A 19,631-nucleotide genomic window follows, 5' to 3' on the forward strand; every position below is an offset into this window, starting at 1 on the left:
TTTACCATCCAGAATATATTTTCTTTAGTGAAGTGTCTGTTCAAAAGTTTTGCACGTTTTCATCGGGTTGTCTGTTTTTGTAATTATTGAGTTTTACAGTTCTTTATATAGTCCAGCTATAGGTCACCAGCAATTCTTTTCTCCTAGTCTGTGGCTTGTCTCTTCATACTCGTAACAGTGTCTATCCAAGAACACAATATTTAACTTTGATGTGCAAATTATCCTTTTACAGATCTTGCATTTGGTCACTTATCTAAGAAATCTTTACCTAACTCAGACCACAAAGATTTTTCATCTATGTTTTCTTCTAGAAATTTTGTCTTTAGGTTTGATATTTAGATCGTCCATTTTAAGTTGATTTTTATGTATGCTAAGAGGTTTGAAGTTCTTTTGTTTTGTTTTCTTTTTAAACATGGATATGTAATTGTTCCAGCAATTGGAAAGGACTAGCCTTTTTGCAATGAACTGCCTTCTCACTGTTGTCAATAATCAATTCTCCATATATGTGTGGATTTATTTCTGGACTCTATTTTGCTCTAATCTACACATCTATCTTGATACCAATTCAATACTTTTTTGACTACTACACCTCTATAATAAATCTTGCGTTCAAGTAGTGTTAATTCTCCAACTTTCTTCTTTGTCAAAGTCCTTCAGACTAGTCTAGAGTCTTTGCACTTCTGTAAGCATTTTAGAATCAGCTTATCAATTCCTGCAAAACTGCCTGCTGAGATTTTTTCAATTAATTAATTTTTATTTATTTTTCGCTGCTTTGGGTCTTTGTTGCTGTGCACAGGCTTCCTCTAGTTGCGGGGTGAGTGGGGGCTACTCTTCATCACTGTGCATGGGCTTCTCACTGTGGTGGCTTCTCTTGTTGCGGAGCACAGGCTCTAGACGTGCAGGGTCACTAGTTGTGGCTCGTGGGCTCTAGAGCTCAGGTTCAGTAGGTGTGGCTCACGGTCTTAGCTGCTCCATAGCTCAGGTTCAGTAGGTGTGGCTCACGGTCTTAGCTGCTCCATAGCTCAGGTTCAGTAGGTGTGGCTCACGGTCTTAGCTGCTCCGCGGCATGTGGGATCTTCCTAGACCAGGGCTCAAACCCATGTCCCCTGCATTGGCAGGCAGATTCTTAACCACTGCACCACCAGGGAAGTCCGGCCTGCTGAGATTCTGATTTGAATTGCAATGAATCTATCAATCACTTTGGAGAGAACGGAGGTGCTAACAGTATGGAGTTTGCTGACCCATAAACATGGTGCATCTCTCCATTTACTTGGGGCTCCATTATTTTCATTCATTCATTTATGGCTGTGTTGGGTCTTTGTTGCTGTGCGTGGGCTTTCTCTAGCTGTGGTGAGCGGGGGCTACTCTTCGTTGCGGTGAGCGGGCTTCTCACTGTCATGGCTTCTCTTGTTGTGGAGCATGGGCTTTAGGCGCGCAGGCTTCAGTACTTGTGGCACATGGGCTCAGTAGTTGTGGCTTGTGGGCTCTAGAGCTCAGGCTCAGTAGTTGTGATACAAGGGCTTAGTTGCTCCGCAGCATGTTGGATCTTCCCGGGCCAGGGCGCAAACCTGTGTTCCTTGCACTGGCAGGCGGGTTCTTAACCACTGGACCACCAGGGAAGCCCTGGGGCTCCATTATTCTCTCTCAACGATGTTTTGCAGTTTTCAGTATACAGGTCTTGCACTTGTATTGTCAATTCTATCCCTAAGTATTTCATATGTTTTGGTGCTACTGTAAATGGTACTGCTTTTTTTTCCTCTAAATTTCAGTTTCTGGTTGCTTAATATGTAGAAATACAACTGACTTTTGCATACTGATCTTGTATTCTGCAGCCTTGCTAAATGTATCAGCTCTAGTAGCTTCTATGGAGCTTCCATCAAATTTTCTACATCAGTGATCATCTGTCTGTGAATAAACAGTTTTACTTCTTCCTTTGCAATTTGGATTATTGCCTTTTATTTATTTTTCTTGCCTTACTGCACTGGATAGGATGTCTAGCATAATGGCAGGTACTGCAATAAGGATGAAGAATATTAGAAATTAGCCCTGTTGAATATATTCATTACAACGGTTAGAATAGTATAATGACCTGCTGATGGTGGCATGACATTTTTATGGATGATCAAATATACCACAACTGAAAGAAGAACAGCAAACCTAGTACTAATTTTCTACTCTCAATACTTCCCCACCGAAAATACACCTGGAAGGTTGAGTAAGTTGCTAAAGAAATGGAGAAGATGCCATATAAACAAACCAAGGCATGTAGGGCCCTGTTTGTCAACTTTTCTTAAGTCAGTCACCTAACTATGGAAACTACCTAACAAGTTAGAGATATAATGATGTATGGTGTCTGAGGGCTCCAACATTTCCTTCCACCTAACTAATGAGAACAGTTACTTGGAAAGTGTATTTATTAAAATCACTGGACTAAGAGTGCAGCTATCAAAAAGATTTTTGTAACCTTACTTGTGGAAGTAGATGAGCTAAAAAAAAGTTTTAGCACAAACAGCTTTCTAAAGATAATCTTGGCATTAAGCAGAGTATTTGGTATTTTTTCAGTAAATGCTCTAATGTTTGCAAGTATATCTGTGTAGAAAACATTTTTTTCTCCAGAGCTCTTATAAGCACTCAAGACAGCATAAGAAGCAAATCAGTAGAACAGCAGCTTTTTACTTTAAAGATGGCAAAATGTGTATTTTATCAGGCTAATGCCAAATTTAACACCATTATTTACTTTGCTGACTTTTTAGAAAAAGGATACAAAACATAAAATAGTCATTTTGGTAATGACGTCATCTTCAGTTTCTACTGGTAGCTTCAAGGGTTCCAGAGAGCCAAAGTTTACTCCAAACAAACTTAAAATACTACGAATAATGCTGAGTTTTTAAGCAGTAATAAAGAACAAATAATAAGATGTGCACTACATGTCATACAGGAGAAAAAAATCAAAGATACTATGTAACTCGTAAATTCAACATTTACTCAATACCTACTAGGATTCAGGCAGTATAAGGTCAAGGGAAAAAAGACCGCAGTCCCCAGGTCTAATATGGGATGGGAGTAGAGTGAAGGCAGAAGAGGGTTATAACAGAAAGTGACAAAGAAGGCTTCACAGAGGTGCCTGCTGTAATCCAGGAAGGAAAAAAACTGGTTGCCAAGGGAAGTAAAACACTGGATCAAAACAGACTCTAATGGCTGAAGACACAATTTAAAAATAGAATCTCCAAAGATAAGCATATCACCTGGCCAGAACAATTTAGCCTAAAAACATATGAGGAAATCATTTTGTATTAGAGAAGGATACTAATAAATATCTTAAACAAAAATCTCTATAACCAAAAGATTTAGATTCAAGTGAGAAAATTCCATGGCAAACACCGCATAAGAGAAGTAACGATTATAACAGCAACCACAATAAACACACAGAACTTACTATGCTCCAGGTACCCAACACTTTACATACATTAACTCATGAAATCCTAACCACAATCTTCTAAGGTATGTGCTACCTTATCCTCGTTTTACAGACAAGAAAGTTGAGGCTCAGAGAAGTTAAGTAACTTACCAAAGTTTAAACAGGTAGGTACAGAGTATATACATACTTGGACTTGGATCTATAGGTTACAGCTATTTTGACAGCAGACAGAAGGTATTTATAAGACACTTCACTTCCAAATACAGGTAACTTTTACTAGAATGATATTAGAATATTCAAGTGAATGAACAAACTCTGTCAATGTCCAAAGCAACTTGCTTTAAATAATATGGGTTTGTAATTTTTTTTAATAATGAATTGTCTGAATATAGAACTTTGGAAGAAGAATACTGAGACCAAGCTAAAAAGATGAGTGTTGTTTACAAATGATTCATTTGGGGGCAACTTTAAATTCATTAAGCAACAAGGGTAATGATAAGAAAACTGGCTGGTAAAAAGTACTGTACATGAATTATGAAAATATTTTGAAATTACATATTTGTTCACATATATGGAGGAACTGGAGGATTGTGATCAACAAAAAACTGGCTGGAAAGACAGGAAAAAATTAAGGAAACACTCCCATTTACCACTGCAACAAAAAATAAAATACCGAGGAATAAACCTACCTAAGGAGACAAAAGACCTGTACGCAGAAAACTATAAGAAACTGATGAAAGACATTAAAGACGATACAGACAGATGAAGAGATATACCATGTTCCTGGACTGGAAGAATCAACACTGTGAAAATGACTATACTACCCAAAGCAATCTACAGATTCAATGCAATCCCTGTCAAACTGCCAATGGCATTTTTCACAGAACTAGAACCAAAAATTGCACAATTTGTATGGAAACACAAAAGACCCCAAACAGCCAAAACAATCTTGAGAAAGAAAAACGGAGCTGGAGGAATCAGGCTCCCTGACTTCAGACTATACTACAAAGCTACAGTAATCAAGACAGTATGGCACTGGCACAAAAACAGAAATATAGATCAATGGAACAGGACAGAAAGCCCAGAGAGAAACCCACGCACATATACTAAAAAAAACAAAAAATGGTTCTGATGAACCTAGAGGCAGGACAGGAATAACGAAACAGACGTAGAGAATGTACTTGAGGACATGGGGAGGGGGAAGGGTAAGCTGGGATGAAGTGAGAGAGTGGCATGGACATATATACACTACCAAATGTAAAATAGATAGCTAGTGGGAAGCAGCCGCAAAGAACAGGGAGATCAGTTCGGTGTGGTTTGTGACCACCTAGAAGGGTGGGATAGAGAGGGTGTGCGGGAGACGCAAGAGGGAAGAGATATGGGAACATATGTATATGTATAACTGATTCACTTTGTTATAAAGCTGAAACTAACACACCATTGTAAAGCAATTATACTCCAATAAAGATGTTAAAACAAAAAAAAGACAGGAAAGATTACTCACAGGAAGTGTAATATTATTGTTTATTAGCTTTAAATAATTTAAGAGTAGATTAGAAAATGGAATAAAAATGTAGTTTAGACAACAGTTTGAATGACTGCTATTGACAGTATTACTTACCACTTGCTGAGTACCTAGCATGGTCCAGAAACTATGCAAAAGATTTCACATTTCTCATTTAATTTTGAAAGGGGTGTATTATTATCCAGACACACAGGTGTAGGGTGGTACTAAGAGTTGTCAAGTAACTTCCCTGAGGTCACACAGATCGAAAGTGGGGGAACTGAAGCTGATTTTTACAGTCCCCTCAAAGCCATGTGCCTTGTAGACAGAATAGTATATAAGCAACATTTATAAGCTTCCTCGATACACAGCTCAACTTTTACGGAAGCTACAATATAATATGCAAGTTATTAAAGAAAATATTTTGATGTCAATAAATGTATATAAATCATGTGGGTTTGGAATGGAGGATTTTTTTTAAGGCCCTGTCTCAACACCCAAAATTTTTAAATTGCCGTAACTTCTCAACCTAAATAAGTATTTCCATTGCCACAGAGGTCTAATGATCATTCCTGTAAAAGCAAGTAAATGACTGCAGGGGGAGGGCAGAAAGGAGGCCCAAACATGAAGAACCACAGTGTTGGGTCTCAACTGATGTGACAGAGCTTTTAAGACTAAAAAAAGCAGGCAGCCATACTTTACTTGGTGTTTGCTTACTTATCACTATTCCAAGTCCTGTTTCCATTTTCTTTTCAAATAAAACACGAAATTTTCAGATGAATCCATGCACATTTGCTTATATCTCATGTAAATGAGACATTTCAAGTAACGAGAATGGCAGTCAGAAATGTTCTTAGTTTCACTTTTGCGGTTTTTCTTGAGGAAAGTTTCCTTAACATAGGATGACTGGAAACGATTTCTAGTAGCTTATTTAGAAATTTTCATTTTGAAATCATTTTAGACTTACAGAAAATGTGCAAAAATAGTAGAGGTCCCATACACCCTTTACCCAGCCTCCTCTACTGTTGACATTTTACATAACCCAAGTATAATGATGAAAACAGGAAATGAAAATAGGTACAATACTCCTAAGATACAGACCTTAATTGAATTTCACCATTCACATTGTTTAAAGGTGTGTGAATTTTAAACATCAGGCCTGATTTATTTTTCAACTAATGATATTTCTATTGTCCAGTAGGATATTATGAGGAATCCTGAATACTTTAGTGGTGGCGCTACAAAAACAATCAGATTGTTCTAATTTCCCAAGTGATCCTTCACTCAGAGCTCAAGGGCCATCAGAGGAAGAAGGCTTTCGAGGCTCCTCCACACACACCCCTGCCAGGGTTACAGCTATTAGCACCAGTATTCATTCAGAGGACAGAAAGCAAACACCAGGCCCGATACTAGGAAATGGCTGGGAGTCCAAGCCTGAGCCAAGTTGTCTTTCAAGTACAGCATGAAGAGAAGGCTTTGTTACTTTAAAAGACCCACCCAAATGTGCATGGTTGTCTTATGAACGAACAACAAACTGAAAATAAGCGTTGTGGCTTCAGTGCAGGGAAACTTAACTTTGGGGCTTCTTCAGTTGTTGTACTCAGAAGTAGTTCGGTGGCTTGCAATTGTGTAAGATTACAACACTTTACCCCATGAGTTTTATGGTACCTTAGTAGGTATCTGTGCTGAATCGTCTCCTCAGTTCCACATGACTGACATCATAATAAATGATGATAATTCATTTAACACAACAGAAAAACAATCCTCTGTGCAGGTCTCACTGCTGTCTGTCTAGTACCAGAATTTCAGAACACATTAAAGACAGCAGATGATTAATTTCACTCAACTGCCCTCCATACTGTAGGTGATCAAGCTATTGTATAGCTTTGGTACATCCACTTTAAAACATAGCTAGGGCTTCCCTGGTGGCGCAGTGGTTGAGAGTCCGCCTGCCGATGCAGGGGACACGGGTTCGTGCCCCGGTCTGGGAAGATCCCACGTGCCGCGGAGCGGCTGGGCCCGTGAGCCATGGCCGCTGAGCCTGTGCGTCCGGAGCCTGTGCTCTGCAACGGGAGAGGCCACAACAGTGAGAGGCCCGCGTACCGCAAAAAAAAAAAAAAACATAGTTAAAGCAACAGCTGCCTATAATTTTATTATTCAATTAACAACTGAATAATAAAATTACATTTATAATTTACATTAATGAATTCTCTGTGAAGTACTTATATACAAACATGACTTGAAAAAAGAGATCTCCAGGGCTTCCCTGGTGGCGCAGTGGTTGGTTGACAGTCCGCCTGCCAACGCAAGGGACACGGGTTCGTGCCCCGGTCCGGGAAGATCCCACATGCCGCGGAGCAACTGGGCCTGTGAGCCATGGCCGCTGGGCCTGCGCATCCGGAGCCTGTGCTCCACAACGAGAGAGGCCACAACAGTGAGAGGCCCGTGTACCACAGACAAAAAAAGAGATTTCCAGGACTTCCCTGGTGGCGCAGTGGTTAAGAATCCACCTGCCAATGCACAGGACACAGGTCCGAGCCCTGGTCCGGGAAGATCCCGCATGCTGCAGAGCAACTAAGCCCGCGAGCCACAACTACTGAGCCCGCATGCCACAACTACTGAAGCCTGCGTGCTTAGAGCCCGTGCTCCTCAACAAGAGAAGTCACTGCAATGAGAAGCCCACACACCGCAACAAAGAGTAGCCCCCGCTCACCCCAACTAGAGAAAGCCCTCAGGCAGCAATGAAGACCCAACGCAGGCAAAAGTTTAAAAAAATAAAAAAATAAATTTTTAGAAATAAATAAATATGGGATTTCCAAAGCAAAGTTTTAAAATGAAAAGAATAATGAATACAATTGGGAACCACAAGTAAGCGTTCACTTCTGCCCTACCATGGCTGGAGCAATATAGGCAAGTGGTTAAAGGGCTAAAATGGATTCCTCTTAAACCGATGATAAGAGTTCGTAAGAAATTTTTTAATGAATGATTGTGCTGGTAAATATTGGGTTGGCCAAAAACTTCTTTTGGGTTTTTCCTTAAGATGGTACAGAAAAACCCAAATCAACTTTTTGGCCAACCCAATATAATAAATTTCATTTATTCTTGAGCAAACGTAAGATGGGCTCAAATGCTGAGTTTGCCTAGTAATATTTAGGTTTTACAATTACAAAGTAATATTTTTGGATATGTGTGCTTAGGTTTTATTTGGGAGGTATTTATTCTGATTGGAGGGCTGTCTAAGCTTCCTGGATCTGTGGTTTGATGTCTTTTATTAGTTTGGGTAGGGGCAAAAGGTATCTAAACTGAGTAACTGTTATTATTATAACTGATGCTCGTGATACAAATTTTAAGTCAACAAGAAAAGGTGTGATTACTTTTAATACTTCTGCCTGGAAAGACACACTTGGTTTGCTATGTTTAAGTATGTAACAATCTTTTTAAAAGATTTTTATAAAAATGGTTCAAATGGAAGAACTGGGGGACTTACACTAACAAGCTCCATTTATCCAGAATCAGGTACACTGACAAGCCACTATCCTCAAAAGTACCAAAAAATATGTATAATAAGGACTCACTTCTTTTCATTAACCTGCAAAAACTCGCTCATCTGACCCCTGATTCAACAGGATAGGGACTTCATTACCTTCACCTCTGGAGTCTCACAGGGCCTTGCACAATTCCTTATACATAGAAGGCAGGCAAATATTTGGAACCGATATGAATACCTATAATGTAAGTAGTGTTGGATAATTTTACCCTTGTGTAGAGAAGGAGGAAAACATCAACTGGCCAGACAACATAATCCCAAATTGTCCTCTGTGGCTCAGGAAAGAACCGTATAAACCAGGAACAGCTAACAGGTTCCAGCTCAAGGATGAACATTTACTTAACTGGACAAGGCCTTCTAGTGAGCTGGGCGGAGACAGTTAAAAGGCTTGACTGAGGTTCAGCTGGAAGGAGGGCCAGGATCACCCAGGGATGACAGAGTGAAACCAGAGCAGCACTAACAGTATCCTATCGCATATTTACACCAGACATACTAAACTGACACCAAAAACACTCAAGAATACCCAGGAAGCAGGTCTAAAGGACAAACAGAAACAAAGCTAACTCCTTTTCTCCCCATTTTTTAAAGGAGACTACGTGTGAATCTGTACATGGCTCCCTGGAAATCAAAGACTAGCACAGTTTTATATCTCCAAAGGAACTGGGCATCATTATAGGCATTTTTTAAAAGTGCACAAATGGGACTTAATGAAACTTCAAAGCTTTTGCACAGCAAAGGAAACCATAAACACCACCAAAAGACAACCCTCAGAATGGGAGAAAATATTTGCAAATGAAGCAACTGACAAAGGATTAATCTCCAAAATGTACAAGCAGCTCATGCAGCTCAATAACAAAAAACAAACAACCCAATCCAAAAATGGGCAAAAGACCTAAATAGACATTTCTCCAAAGATATACAGACTGCCAACAAACACATGAAAGAATGCTCAACATCATTAATCGTTAGAGAAATGCAAGTCAAAACTACAATGAGATACCATCTCACACCAGTCAGAATGGCCATCATCAAAAAATCTAGACACAATAAATGCTGGAGAGGGTGTGGAGAAAAGGGAACACTCTTGCACTGTTGGTGGGAATGTAAACTGATACAGCCACTATGGAGAACAGTATGGAGGTTCCTTAAAAAACTACAAATAGAACTACCATACAACCCAGAAATCCCACTACTGGGCATATACACTGAGAAAACCAGAATTCAAAAAGAGTCATGTACCAAAATGTTCATTGCAGCTCTATTTACAATAGCCAGGACATGGAAGCAACCTAAGTGTCCATCAACAGATGAATGGATAAAGAAGATGTGGCACATATACACAATGGAATATTACTCAGCCATAAAAAGAAACGAAATTGAGTTATTTGTAGTGAGGCAGATGGACCTAGAGTCTGTCACACAGAGTGAAGTAAGTCAGAAAGAGAAAATGAAATACCGTACACTAACACATATATATGGAATCTAAGAAAAAAAAAAAGGTCATGAAGAACCTAGGGGAAAGACGGGAATAAAGACACAGACCTACTAGAGAATGGACTTGAGGATATGGGGAGGGGGAAGGGTAAGCTGTGACAAAGTGAGAGGATGGCATGGACATATATACACTACCAGAAGTAAAACAGCTAGTGGGAAGCAGCCACATAGCACAGGGAGATCAGCTCGGTGCTTTGTGACCAGCTAGAGGGGTGGGATAGGGAGGGTAGGAGCGAGGGAGAAGCCAGAGGGAAGAGATATGGGAACATATGTATATGTATAACTGATTCACTTTGTTATAAAGCAGAAAGTAACACATCACTGTAAAGCAATTATACTCCAATAAAGATGTTTAAAAAATAAATTAATTAAAAGTGCTTTTTAATATATATTTGTTTGATAATCTGATTAAAATGAAGTGTGTTTAATTCCTTTCTCACACTTTGTCTCAGCCAAAAAAAGTCAATTTGATTCATCACAGGAATGTTGTATCTGAATGAGCATATTTATCTCATTTTGCTCACAACCTTGCATAAACAGAAGAGAAACATCCAAAAGAAGATGACAAAGGAGGAATCCTGGTGTGCATTTTATTGTTTTTTGACAAAGGACCCTAACCCACTAGCCTGTGGGACCCAAGAGGCAAGGTTAAATCTTAACTCGGTTGAAAGTAATGGAACCTGCAAGGAACATATTAGGTGTTGTTACTGCTTTGGCTTCACAACTGTAACTACAGCAGGACACCAGGCAGCTGAGTACACTGGTCCAAAGGAGGAGATGGGAGAAGGATCCAGAGCCTCAGAAGTGACACCCTTTCCATCCATCCTGTCAGGCTTTGCTACACATCCTTCCGTCCTTACTTAGTTTTCTTTGCCATCTCTTTTTAACCATCTGTCTTTAAGAATTCAAAAGTTCTCATATTTTTTAAATTGTTAAAAAAAGATGTCTGCTTCATTATAATGACATTTTGCTAAAATCCTGATCAGCATCTCAGACTCTGACTTTGCTGGTGATCTGGAAATAAAATATTTTGCTCTTATTTTTAGGAGTTTTCTTCCATCTTGACATGCTGTATTTAATTTAGGGGACAAACAGTGCAGTAAAAATCACACACAATCATTTTTACTCTGTTATCATTCCCTTCTCAATCTTTAATATGCCTTCACAGGAATCTATGTTCTGATCAAACATGTCTGTGCAGATACCAGATTGTCCCAGTCTCATGAAATGGTGCAGTGGAGACCGTGAGCATGAGCACCTTCTAAATTACTGTCATTTTGTTCATATACTAAAGGTATGGGAGAGTGTTGCGGATGGAGTGATAAAAGACACTTTAACTATCATAAATAAGAATCAGGACTTCCCTGGTGGCACAGTGATTAAGAATCCTCCTGCCAATGCAGGGGACATGGGTTCAAGCCCTGGTCCAGGAAGATTCCACATGCCGCGTACCAACTAAGCCCGTGTGCCACAACTGCTGAGCCCACAAACCACAACTACTGAAGCCCACGCGCCTAGAGCCTGTGCTCCGCAACAAAAGAAGCCACCGCAATGAGAAGCCCACGCACTGCAACAAAGAGGAGCCCCTGCTCACTGCAACTAGAGAAAGCCTGCATGCAGCAAAGAAGACCCAATGCAGCCAAAAATTAATTAATTTAAAAAATAAGAATCAACAACAATAAACGAGTTACCCTTCAATTTGAATAAAAATATAGTTTTTATAAAGTACTGGCTGTTTAAAAGACTTCTAAAATGTATTGACTTTATACATTGTCCTATAACTGAAATGATAATCCACTGGCCCCTGATTTCTGTTACAAAGCTATGATTTCATTTTAGAAAATCATCAGCATAATGTGAAAATTGTACATAACCAAACTGATTTTATTTTCATTTTGCTTCAAACGTTGCATCTGAGGTTAAGGTTTGCATTTCTTCTAGTTACTGCTTTGCAACTTTGTAACACCTTGTGGCTAGAAGCAAAACTACTTAGACCTGGCAGCATTCTTAATAATCCTCTACACTTCTCTATATATTCAGACACTAGAACAAATCTGACATTCTTATAGGAAATTTTATCATATCCTTTCAAAATACGTGTATTGTTTGCCAAAGGCTCAGTGAGAATACATCTGTATGTTAGAGCTGTCATCATACTTCTAAAAGAAACTACTTTTAAATAAAACGGTTAATGTATACAGCTACCCAACTTTGCTTTGACCTTGAAAAAGAAAGAATGCTAACCTCCAAACAATTAGTAAATAGTCATCAACACCTGCTGTGTAGAAGTCAGAACTACAAAGAATATAAACGATCAGAAGACAAAGTTTCTTCCTCCAAAAAGCCAAGTCCTACAAGAAATTAAAACACAAACACGCGGGAAATGTAGCCTGGCTCCACTCATCCCCATAAACTATCTGTGCTCCCCCATGTCGGTCCCTCGGAGCTGACTCCTTCCTGAAGCAAACACTGTTTCACCCTTGCCCAAGTACAGCAGAACCGGGGATGGGTTGGGGGAGGGGAGGAAGGGAGGCTGGTCTAAGAAATATGGTAGGCAGGGCTTTTAAGTTTTATGTCATCAAGTTAAAGAATCAACACAATTTGCAGAAATGCCTGAAATAAGCTGATTAGATATAATACAACCACCTCAACTTTTTACCAACCTTTGAACATATGAAACAGCAACGACATTCTTAAAGATATTGTCCGCTATGTGCCAAGTTATGTGTAAAATAATTAAGGACATCAACTCTGGAGTCAGACTGTCTGGGTTCAAATCCTGGATGTACCCCTTAACACTGAGTGTTCCTGAGGCCTTGGGCAAGGCACTCAAACTCTTCTTCAGCTTCCACATCTGCAAAATGAAGACGGTAAGCGCACCCACCTCAAAGAATTGCCATGAAGATTAACAGGAGATAATCCATGGAAAGTGATTAGCACAGTGCTGGGCACACTGTAACTGAGAAACGCTACATGTTATGATTATTAGTGATCATGACTGTAGTAATAAAAACAATGTTAACACAGTACAAGGGTACTGGACAGAAAACTGAGGACTTAGTTGGACAGATGGAAGACAATCTCTCTGAGCCCTGGTTTCCCTGTTTTAGTGGGGATGACAACAGGACCTGTCTCTCTGAGTTGTACGTCACGTGAATAAGATGCTAAGGAACATATAATATACTCCTCGGCACAGTGCCTGGCATATATCTGCTCAACACACGACGTGTTTTTTATAAGTATTTGGGCGTCAATAAGTGCATAACTAAATAAACTATTTAAATGCTACAAAGGAAATAAACACGTGCTGTGTTTACTGAGCAGGGAAGATGGGAAGGTCCTACTTTAAAGATGGGTGGACAGGGAACGCCTCTCTGAAGTGACATGATCCAAGACTAAAGAACAAGAAAGATTTAGACGTGAGAAAAGCCTAGGGAAAGAGCCAGAGTGAAAGCTTGATGAGGGATTTTTGTCAACCCTGTTGATCACTATATTCCCCAGGCCGTAGGCACATAGTAGGTACTCAGTAACAATGTGTAGAATAAATGAATAAAGAATATTTCTGGCAGAGGGCACAACAAACTTAAAGGCCCTCGGGTAAGGAGCAGCCTGGCGAGTCCGAACAGAACAGAGGGAGGCTAGCCAGACTGCAGGGCAGGACGTGGACATGGGGAGGCTGGAGTGTAGTGGGCGGGTGCTGTGGGATGAGGTCGGTGAGGTAGGAGGGGCGGATGACACGGGACCCTGTCAACCGCAGTTTAAACTCTGGATTTTACTCTTCTTTCAAAGAGGTGTCACTGAAGGCTTTTAGCAGAGAGTGGTATGATCTGATTTGTTTCTTTAAAATATCACTCTGGCTGTTGTGAAGAGAAGATATTTTAGAGAAGCAAGAATGGAATCAGAGAGACCATTGGAGAGGCCAACGTGGCAACTCAAGCAAGAGATGAGTTAGAGGCTTCAATCAGAACAGTGGACTCTTCTGGGGACTTTCCTGGTGGCACAGTGGTTAAGAATCCGCCTGCCAATGCAGGGGACACGGGTTCGAGCCCTGGTCCGGGAAGATCCCACATGCTGCAGAGCAGCTAAGCCCGAGCGCCACAACTACTGAGCCTGTGCTCTAGCCCGCGAGCCACCACTACTGAAGCCCACACGCCTAGAGCCCGTGCTCCGCAGCAAGAGAAACCCCCTCAATGAAAAGTCCGCGCACCGCAACGAAGAGTAGCCCCGGCTCTCCGCAACTACAGAATGCCCGCACGCAGCAAAAAAGACCCAACGCAGCCCAAAATGAATAATAACATAAAAATAAATGTAAAAAAAAAAAGAACAGTGGACTGTTCTGATGGGCTGGATGATGAGGGAAAGAGAACTGTGGAGTCATTCTTAAGTTTCTACTTTAGCAAGCAAAAGACATGTGTTCTACTTACGGAGAAGGAGACACCTGGGAAGGAACAGGTTGGGGAGAAGGGGAATAAAAACCAAGTGTTCTGTTCTGAGCTGGTTCCCCTGAGACACCCTGAGTAAGGGTGTCACCTAGGAAGTTGGTCACGTGAGGCTGTAACTCAGAGCAAGTGGTCCACGACAGAGCTTTAAACGTGCAAGTCAGCCATATACACAGGGTATTCAAAGCCAAGGGACAACATGAAATAATAAGCTTTGGTTACTTGTCAGATAAGAGAACCATGTAATCTATCGTGTTTCTCTTCTTGTTGGGCTACTAGAAAAGTTCCAAACTCAATATAAATCTTAAAGGAAAATGATCTTCTCAGAGGTTCTGGATATGATGATCTACCCCTTTTACTTCCCCTCCTCTTTATGGTGTTTAGTCTTCTTCCATCTAAATCTTTTTTGTAAGCATATGTACTATTAAAAAAAAAAAGAAAACATAAGAAATGAGGTAGTGAAATGACATGATTTGGGGAGTCAGGGGGGCTGGCTCCCACAGTGCCTTGGGTGGTCTTCAATTACAGATATGTTACCTTGGAGTTATCTGTGGGTATGTGCTTCTCTGATAGAGTAAAAACTCCTCAAGGGCATCAGCTACATCTTATTCATCTTTGAACTACTGTGAAATGAAACAGTGTCTAACTCACAGCAGGCAGGCAATACATGTACACTAACGGCCTCTGTCACTTTTCTATAAATAGAAGGGGTTCAGGCCTTATCAGAATGTGGTAAAGCTCAGTTCTAAGATGTTTTAAATGCAATACAGTACACGAATAAATACCAATCAACCATACAGACAAATGTTGGCTATAAGGGTAAACCTTCAGGGTCTGGATTGGAAGACTTCAAGCACGAGAAAAAAACTGAGCTGGCTTTAAAAGATGCATAGCATTTGATCCGTGAAAGCCCACTGCAGAAGGAAGCCAAAGAAAAGGGGCAGTAAGGAGGCTATTCTGGTTGGAAGGAAAGGAAGGAAAGGAGGGAAAGCAAAAAAAAAAAAGTGTAAGGGGAAGGGAGATGGACAAAAACAGTTAAGGACACAGTATGGACATCCCTGAGTGCCAACAACTTCATGCTTTAGAGTTTTAGAAAGTTATACATTTCTGGGAACTTCAAAGAGATGTTTAAGGAAGATCACACAAATTCAATGTGTAGAACAGATGAGTGTTAACTAAGTCCAGGCATAAGTTAGTAAGAATCTGATTTTAAAAAAAAAAGGAGGCCACAGGTTTCAAAAAGTCAGAGTGAACACAACTTGGTGAGTGATAGAGAAAAAGAGGATCAGATTTAACCTGGGATTTGAGACCAAAGGGGTCAGGAGAATAGTAGCATGATTAACAGAAATCAGGGAGACAGCAGGAGGAAGTGATTTTAGAAGGCGATACCATCGATTTTAGGCAGAATAAGTTTAAGATGATAGTGGCCACCCCCTACCTCCAGATTCCCACTCCTTATAGCACAATGTGCACACAGTCTGCCGAAGTCCTTGCTGAGAAAATTTTTTCTTAGCAGTATTTCCACATAAACATAATAGAGAAACCCTTCCATATAATACAGTGTCTCTACGGTTGCAGAAGCAAATGTAAATGGATAAACTCATAAATACAAAAATAAAAGACATGCCAAAAATTGTCTACTTTTACAAAGCACTGTGGTTTCACATTTGGATGTTTAAAAAAAACCAACACACTATTATACGAAAAGATGCTCAATATTATTTAGTCCTGAGAGAACTGCAAATTAAAACCACAATGAGATACCAGTACACAACTATCAGAATGGGTAAAGTTTTATTTAATCTAATAATAACAAACAATGACATGGATGCAGAGCAACTGGAACTCTCACACATTGCTGGAAAATGGGACAGCCACCTTGGAAAACACTGTGACAGTTTCTTATAAATTAAACTTATATTTTCCCTATGACCCAGCAATCCCATTCCTAGGTACTTACCCAAGAGAAACAAAACCATATATCCATTCAAATACCCACGTACAAATACTTGTAGCAGCTTCATCCATAATCATCAACAACTCGAACGTGTATCAACTAGTAACTGGCTAAACAAATTATAGTACGTGTACACAATGAAATGCTACTCAGCACCACTAAGGAGCAAACTACTGGTACGGGATAAAACAGGAATGAATCTCTTCTTTCATATTAAATGCAAGAAGCCAGGAACAAAATACTACACAGTGTGTGATTCTATTTATATGATATTCTGGAAAAGGGTGATGATATTACATTTTGTTTAGGGTGGTAGTCATATTTTTCAAAACCTGTAAAAATGTACACTTAAGAGGAGTTTTCCTGTATGAAGATTATTCCTCAATAAATCCGACAAAAAAAAAAAAAAAACTATGGCATCTTAACATTGGCTCAAAGAAAAGTATTAAAGCTCAACATTGTTATCTATGATTACTCTGAAAAATTCTAGACATACATACATTCATTCATTTATTTATGGCTGCACTGGGTCTTTGTTGCTGTGCGCGGGCTTTCTCTAGTTGCGGCGAGCGGGGGCTACTCTTCGTTATGGTGCGAGGGCTTCTCGTTGTAGTGGCTTCTCTTGTTGCGGAGCACAGGCTCTAGGCACGTGGGTTCAGTAGTTGTGGCTCGCGGGCTCTAGAGCGCAGGCTCAGTAGCTGTGGCGCACGGGCTGAGTTGCTCCGCAGCACGTGGGATCTTCCCGGACCAGGGCTCGAACCCGTGTCCCCTGCATTGGCAGGCGGATTCTTAACCACTGCGCCACCAAGGAAGCCTAGACATTTCTTAACTAGCTAGCATACTGCAAATGTCCTGAATACTGCAAAGAAACAAACCCCATGCTTTTTCCCTCTTTGGGCCTCAAAACATTCCTGTGCAGAAACTGGGCCTAAGTATCTTAGATACAGTGCAGAAGCCACGTGAATGCTGCTTATTGAGACACTAATAAAGTGAGTCTTGTTTGCTGGACAGCTGTTGCTCCATCGTCTTTTGTCATACACAAAAATAGAGAGGTGTTATGCTTATGGAATGTGACCTTCTCATTGGAGAGCTGTTACATCACACCCGGAAACACTGCCAGAGAAATCCATTTTCACCGTGTGCCACACGGAAAACGGTAAAGACAAAAACAAACAAACAACCATGAAAGATCCCAAAATCTGCATTAAATGAACTGTACAGATCATTTATAAGAAGTATTTCTCAATACTGCTGAGTTTATTTTTATGAATCATGTTTTGTCTCATTTTATTATCCTTAGTGTGTAACTTCAACAGAATATTTTTCAGAGTCCAAGTGACTGTTATTCTTCCAAAGACATTTTCTTTGAGCGCTCCATGATGACTAACGCTATACAATTATGAGAGTAATTCCTTTATTTTTTGTATTATCAAATGCCTACCTCGGTACTTTGCCATTTTACAGTTTGGTCATTTATAAACCATTTTCATTTGAACAAGGGTTTTCAGATTCTTTTGATCACTATCCACAGTGAGAAATACATTTCACATTGCGACCCAGTACACAGACGCATGTATATATGTACACGCAACACTGAAGTTTGACAAAGCAAGGCTTAACCTTACCTCATAAGATGCTATTATTTTCCCTTTTGTTGTTGTCTTTAAAATGCTGGCAAACACCACATAATTCATACCGTGAGCCGCAATTTTTGAAATCATTGCACCAGGAGATGAAAAACAAATACAATGTCTGCATGTTTTGAACATGTTTTGAACAAAGGCTTTCAAATTTTCATTTAATTGTTTGTTTTTAAACATATGAGTCCAAGGCTGACTCACAACTCCCCACACTCTGCTCCTTCTCACTGAGGCCTGGTGAGCAGGAAAGACAGAAGGGGCCTTCAGAAACCAAGCCCCTCCCCACTCCCACCCACCATTAGATGTGGGCGGGAAGGTCTTGGCCTTCTAGGCCTACAAATATTCAGAGCCTTGCTTTCCTTCCTTTTCCATTTACCCTCACTGTTATTCCTTAACCTCTACACACACACACACACACACACACACACACACACACACACACACACACACACAGAGCGAAGTGAAATAAAATTCAAGTGGGTGGAAAAAGAGTTACAATACAGAGGAAAGCAAAGTTTTTCCTAAACATCTCAGGATGTCAGTTATGCCTGCTCTGCTTATTTCCCAGACCACAGACACCTAAACAAGTTTAAATCACTGAACTGGCATGTAAATCCCACTCACAAAATATTTCCAACTCCTAATAGTTTTGAGTTTTTAAACCGCTACTCAATATTATATTCTACTATTCCACACCGAAACTACTGGGTATTAATGATCATAAGATAATTAGAGAGAAGTTTTATATGAAGATTGGAAAACTTACTTTTAAGGACTCCCACAGGGGAAACTGGACCAATGAGAAAGGAATCTGAAGAGAAAAAAAAAAAAAAAATCAAACAAATTAGGCAGGAAAGATCAGTTTGCTTAGTATGACTATATGAACCTATAATTATTATTCAGAAACATTATTTCATTTTAACTTTATGTACATAATAAAGCTACCATTAAATTTATAAGTACAGGATGCATAGTTTTTAGAAACAGAGTTAAACGGTAACTGCCTGTAAAATCTACTAAGTTTTTGAGCCCAAGGGACATAAAATGATGCCCTCTTGAAACTGAAAGAGAAGCTCAATAGGAAGAGTGTCAGGCTGCTTAAAGAAATAGGAAAATAAGTATTTTCCATCACAGGTAATGAAGACTTTAAAGATGTGACATTTTCCCGCTTAAGAGTCTGAGCTGTCTGCTGCTCAGCGGGCCACGTGTCAGGGTTGAAAAGAGAAGCAGGGAGAGGGAGAAAGAGTGGGGGAGGGGGGAGCACAGGAAGGGGGTAGTGGAGGAAAGGAGGGGAAGGGGAAGAAAGGAGAAAGGGAAGAGCGGAAAAGGGGAGGAGGGGAGAGAGAAGGAAAGGAGAGGGAGAGAGGGGAGGGAGAGGAGTGAGGAAGGACAGAGGGGCCAAGGCAGGTGGATGGGAGGAGAGAAAGAAGAGGAAGCAGACAGAGCCACTTGCAGGAGGAAGCTGAGAAGCAAGGTCTGGGGACAGAACACGGGCGTGGGAAGGAAGGAAGGGCTTCTCAATGTGGAGGAGTGAGGGCTCTAAACAGTTGGGCCTGACAGCCTCATTTAGTCTCAAGCTTGGTCAGGGAGAAGAGTCATCTCTAGCAGTGAAGACAATCAGCATACTTAGAC

The 19,631-nt window shown here is 40.3% G+C and overlaps 1 protein-coding gene across 3 annotated transcripts in view; it reads right to left on the bottom strand.

The window, feature by feature from the left end:
* The window catches only part of SLC25A26 (solute carrier family 25 member 26), a 144,722-nt gene that overhangs the window by 14,650 nt on the left and 110,441 nt on the right, over window positions 1–19,631 (bottom strand). For all 3 annotated transcript variants that reach the window (XR_003003498.1, XM_024747026.1, XM_024747025.1), the window contains one exon: window positions 18,766–18,810. Coding sequence is in view for 2 of the 3 variants with exons in the window: in XM_024747026.1 (XP_024602794.1) it covers window positions 18,766–18,810 (45 nt within the window). In the remaining variant the exon portion in view is untranslated. The remainder of the gene's footprint in view (window positions 1–18,765; window positions 18,811–19,631) is intronic.

This window comes from Neophocaena asiaeorientalis, unplaced genomic scaffold (assembly GCF_003031525.2).
Source record: "Neophocaena asiaeorientalis asiaeorientalis breed wild unplaced genomic scaffold, Neophocaena_asiaeorientalis_V1.1 scaffold130, whole genome shotgun sequence".
Lineage (NCBI taxonomy): Eukaryota > Metazoa > Chordata > Mammalia > Artiodactyla > Phocoenidae > Neophocaena > Neophocaena asiaeorientalis.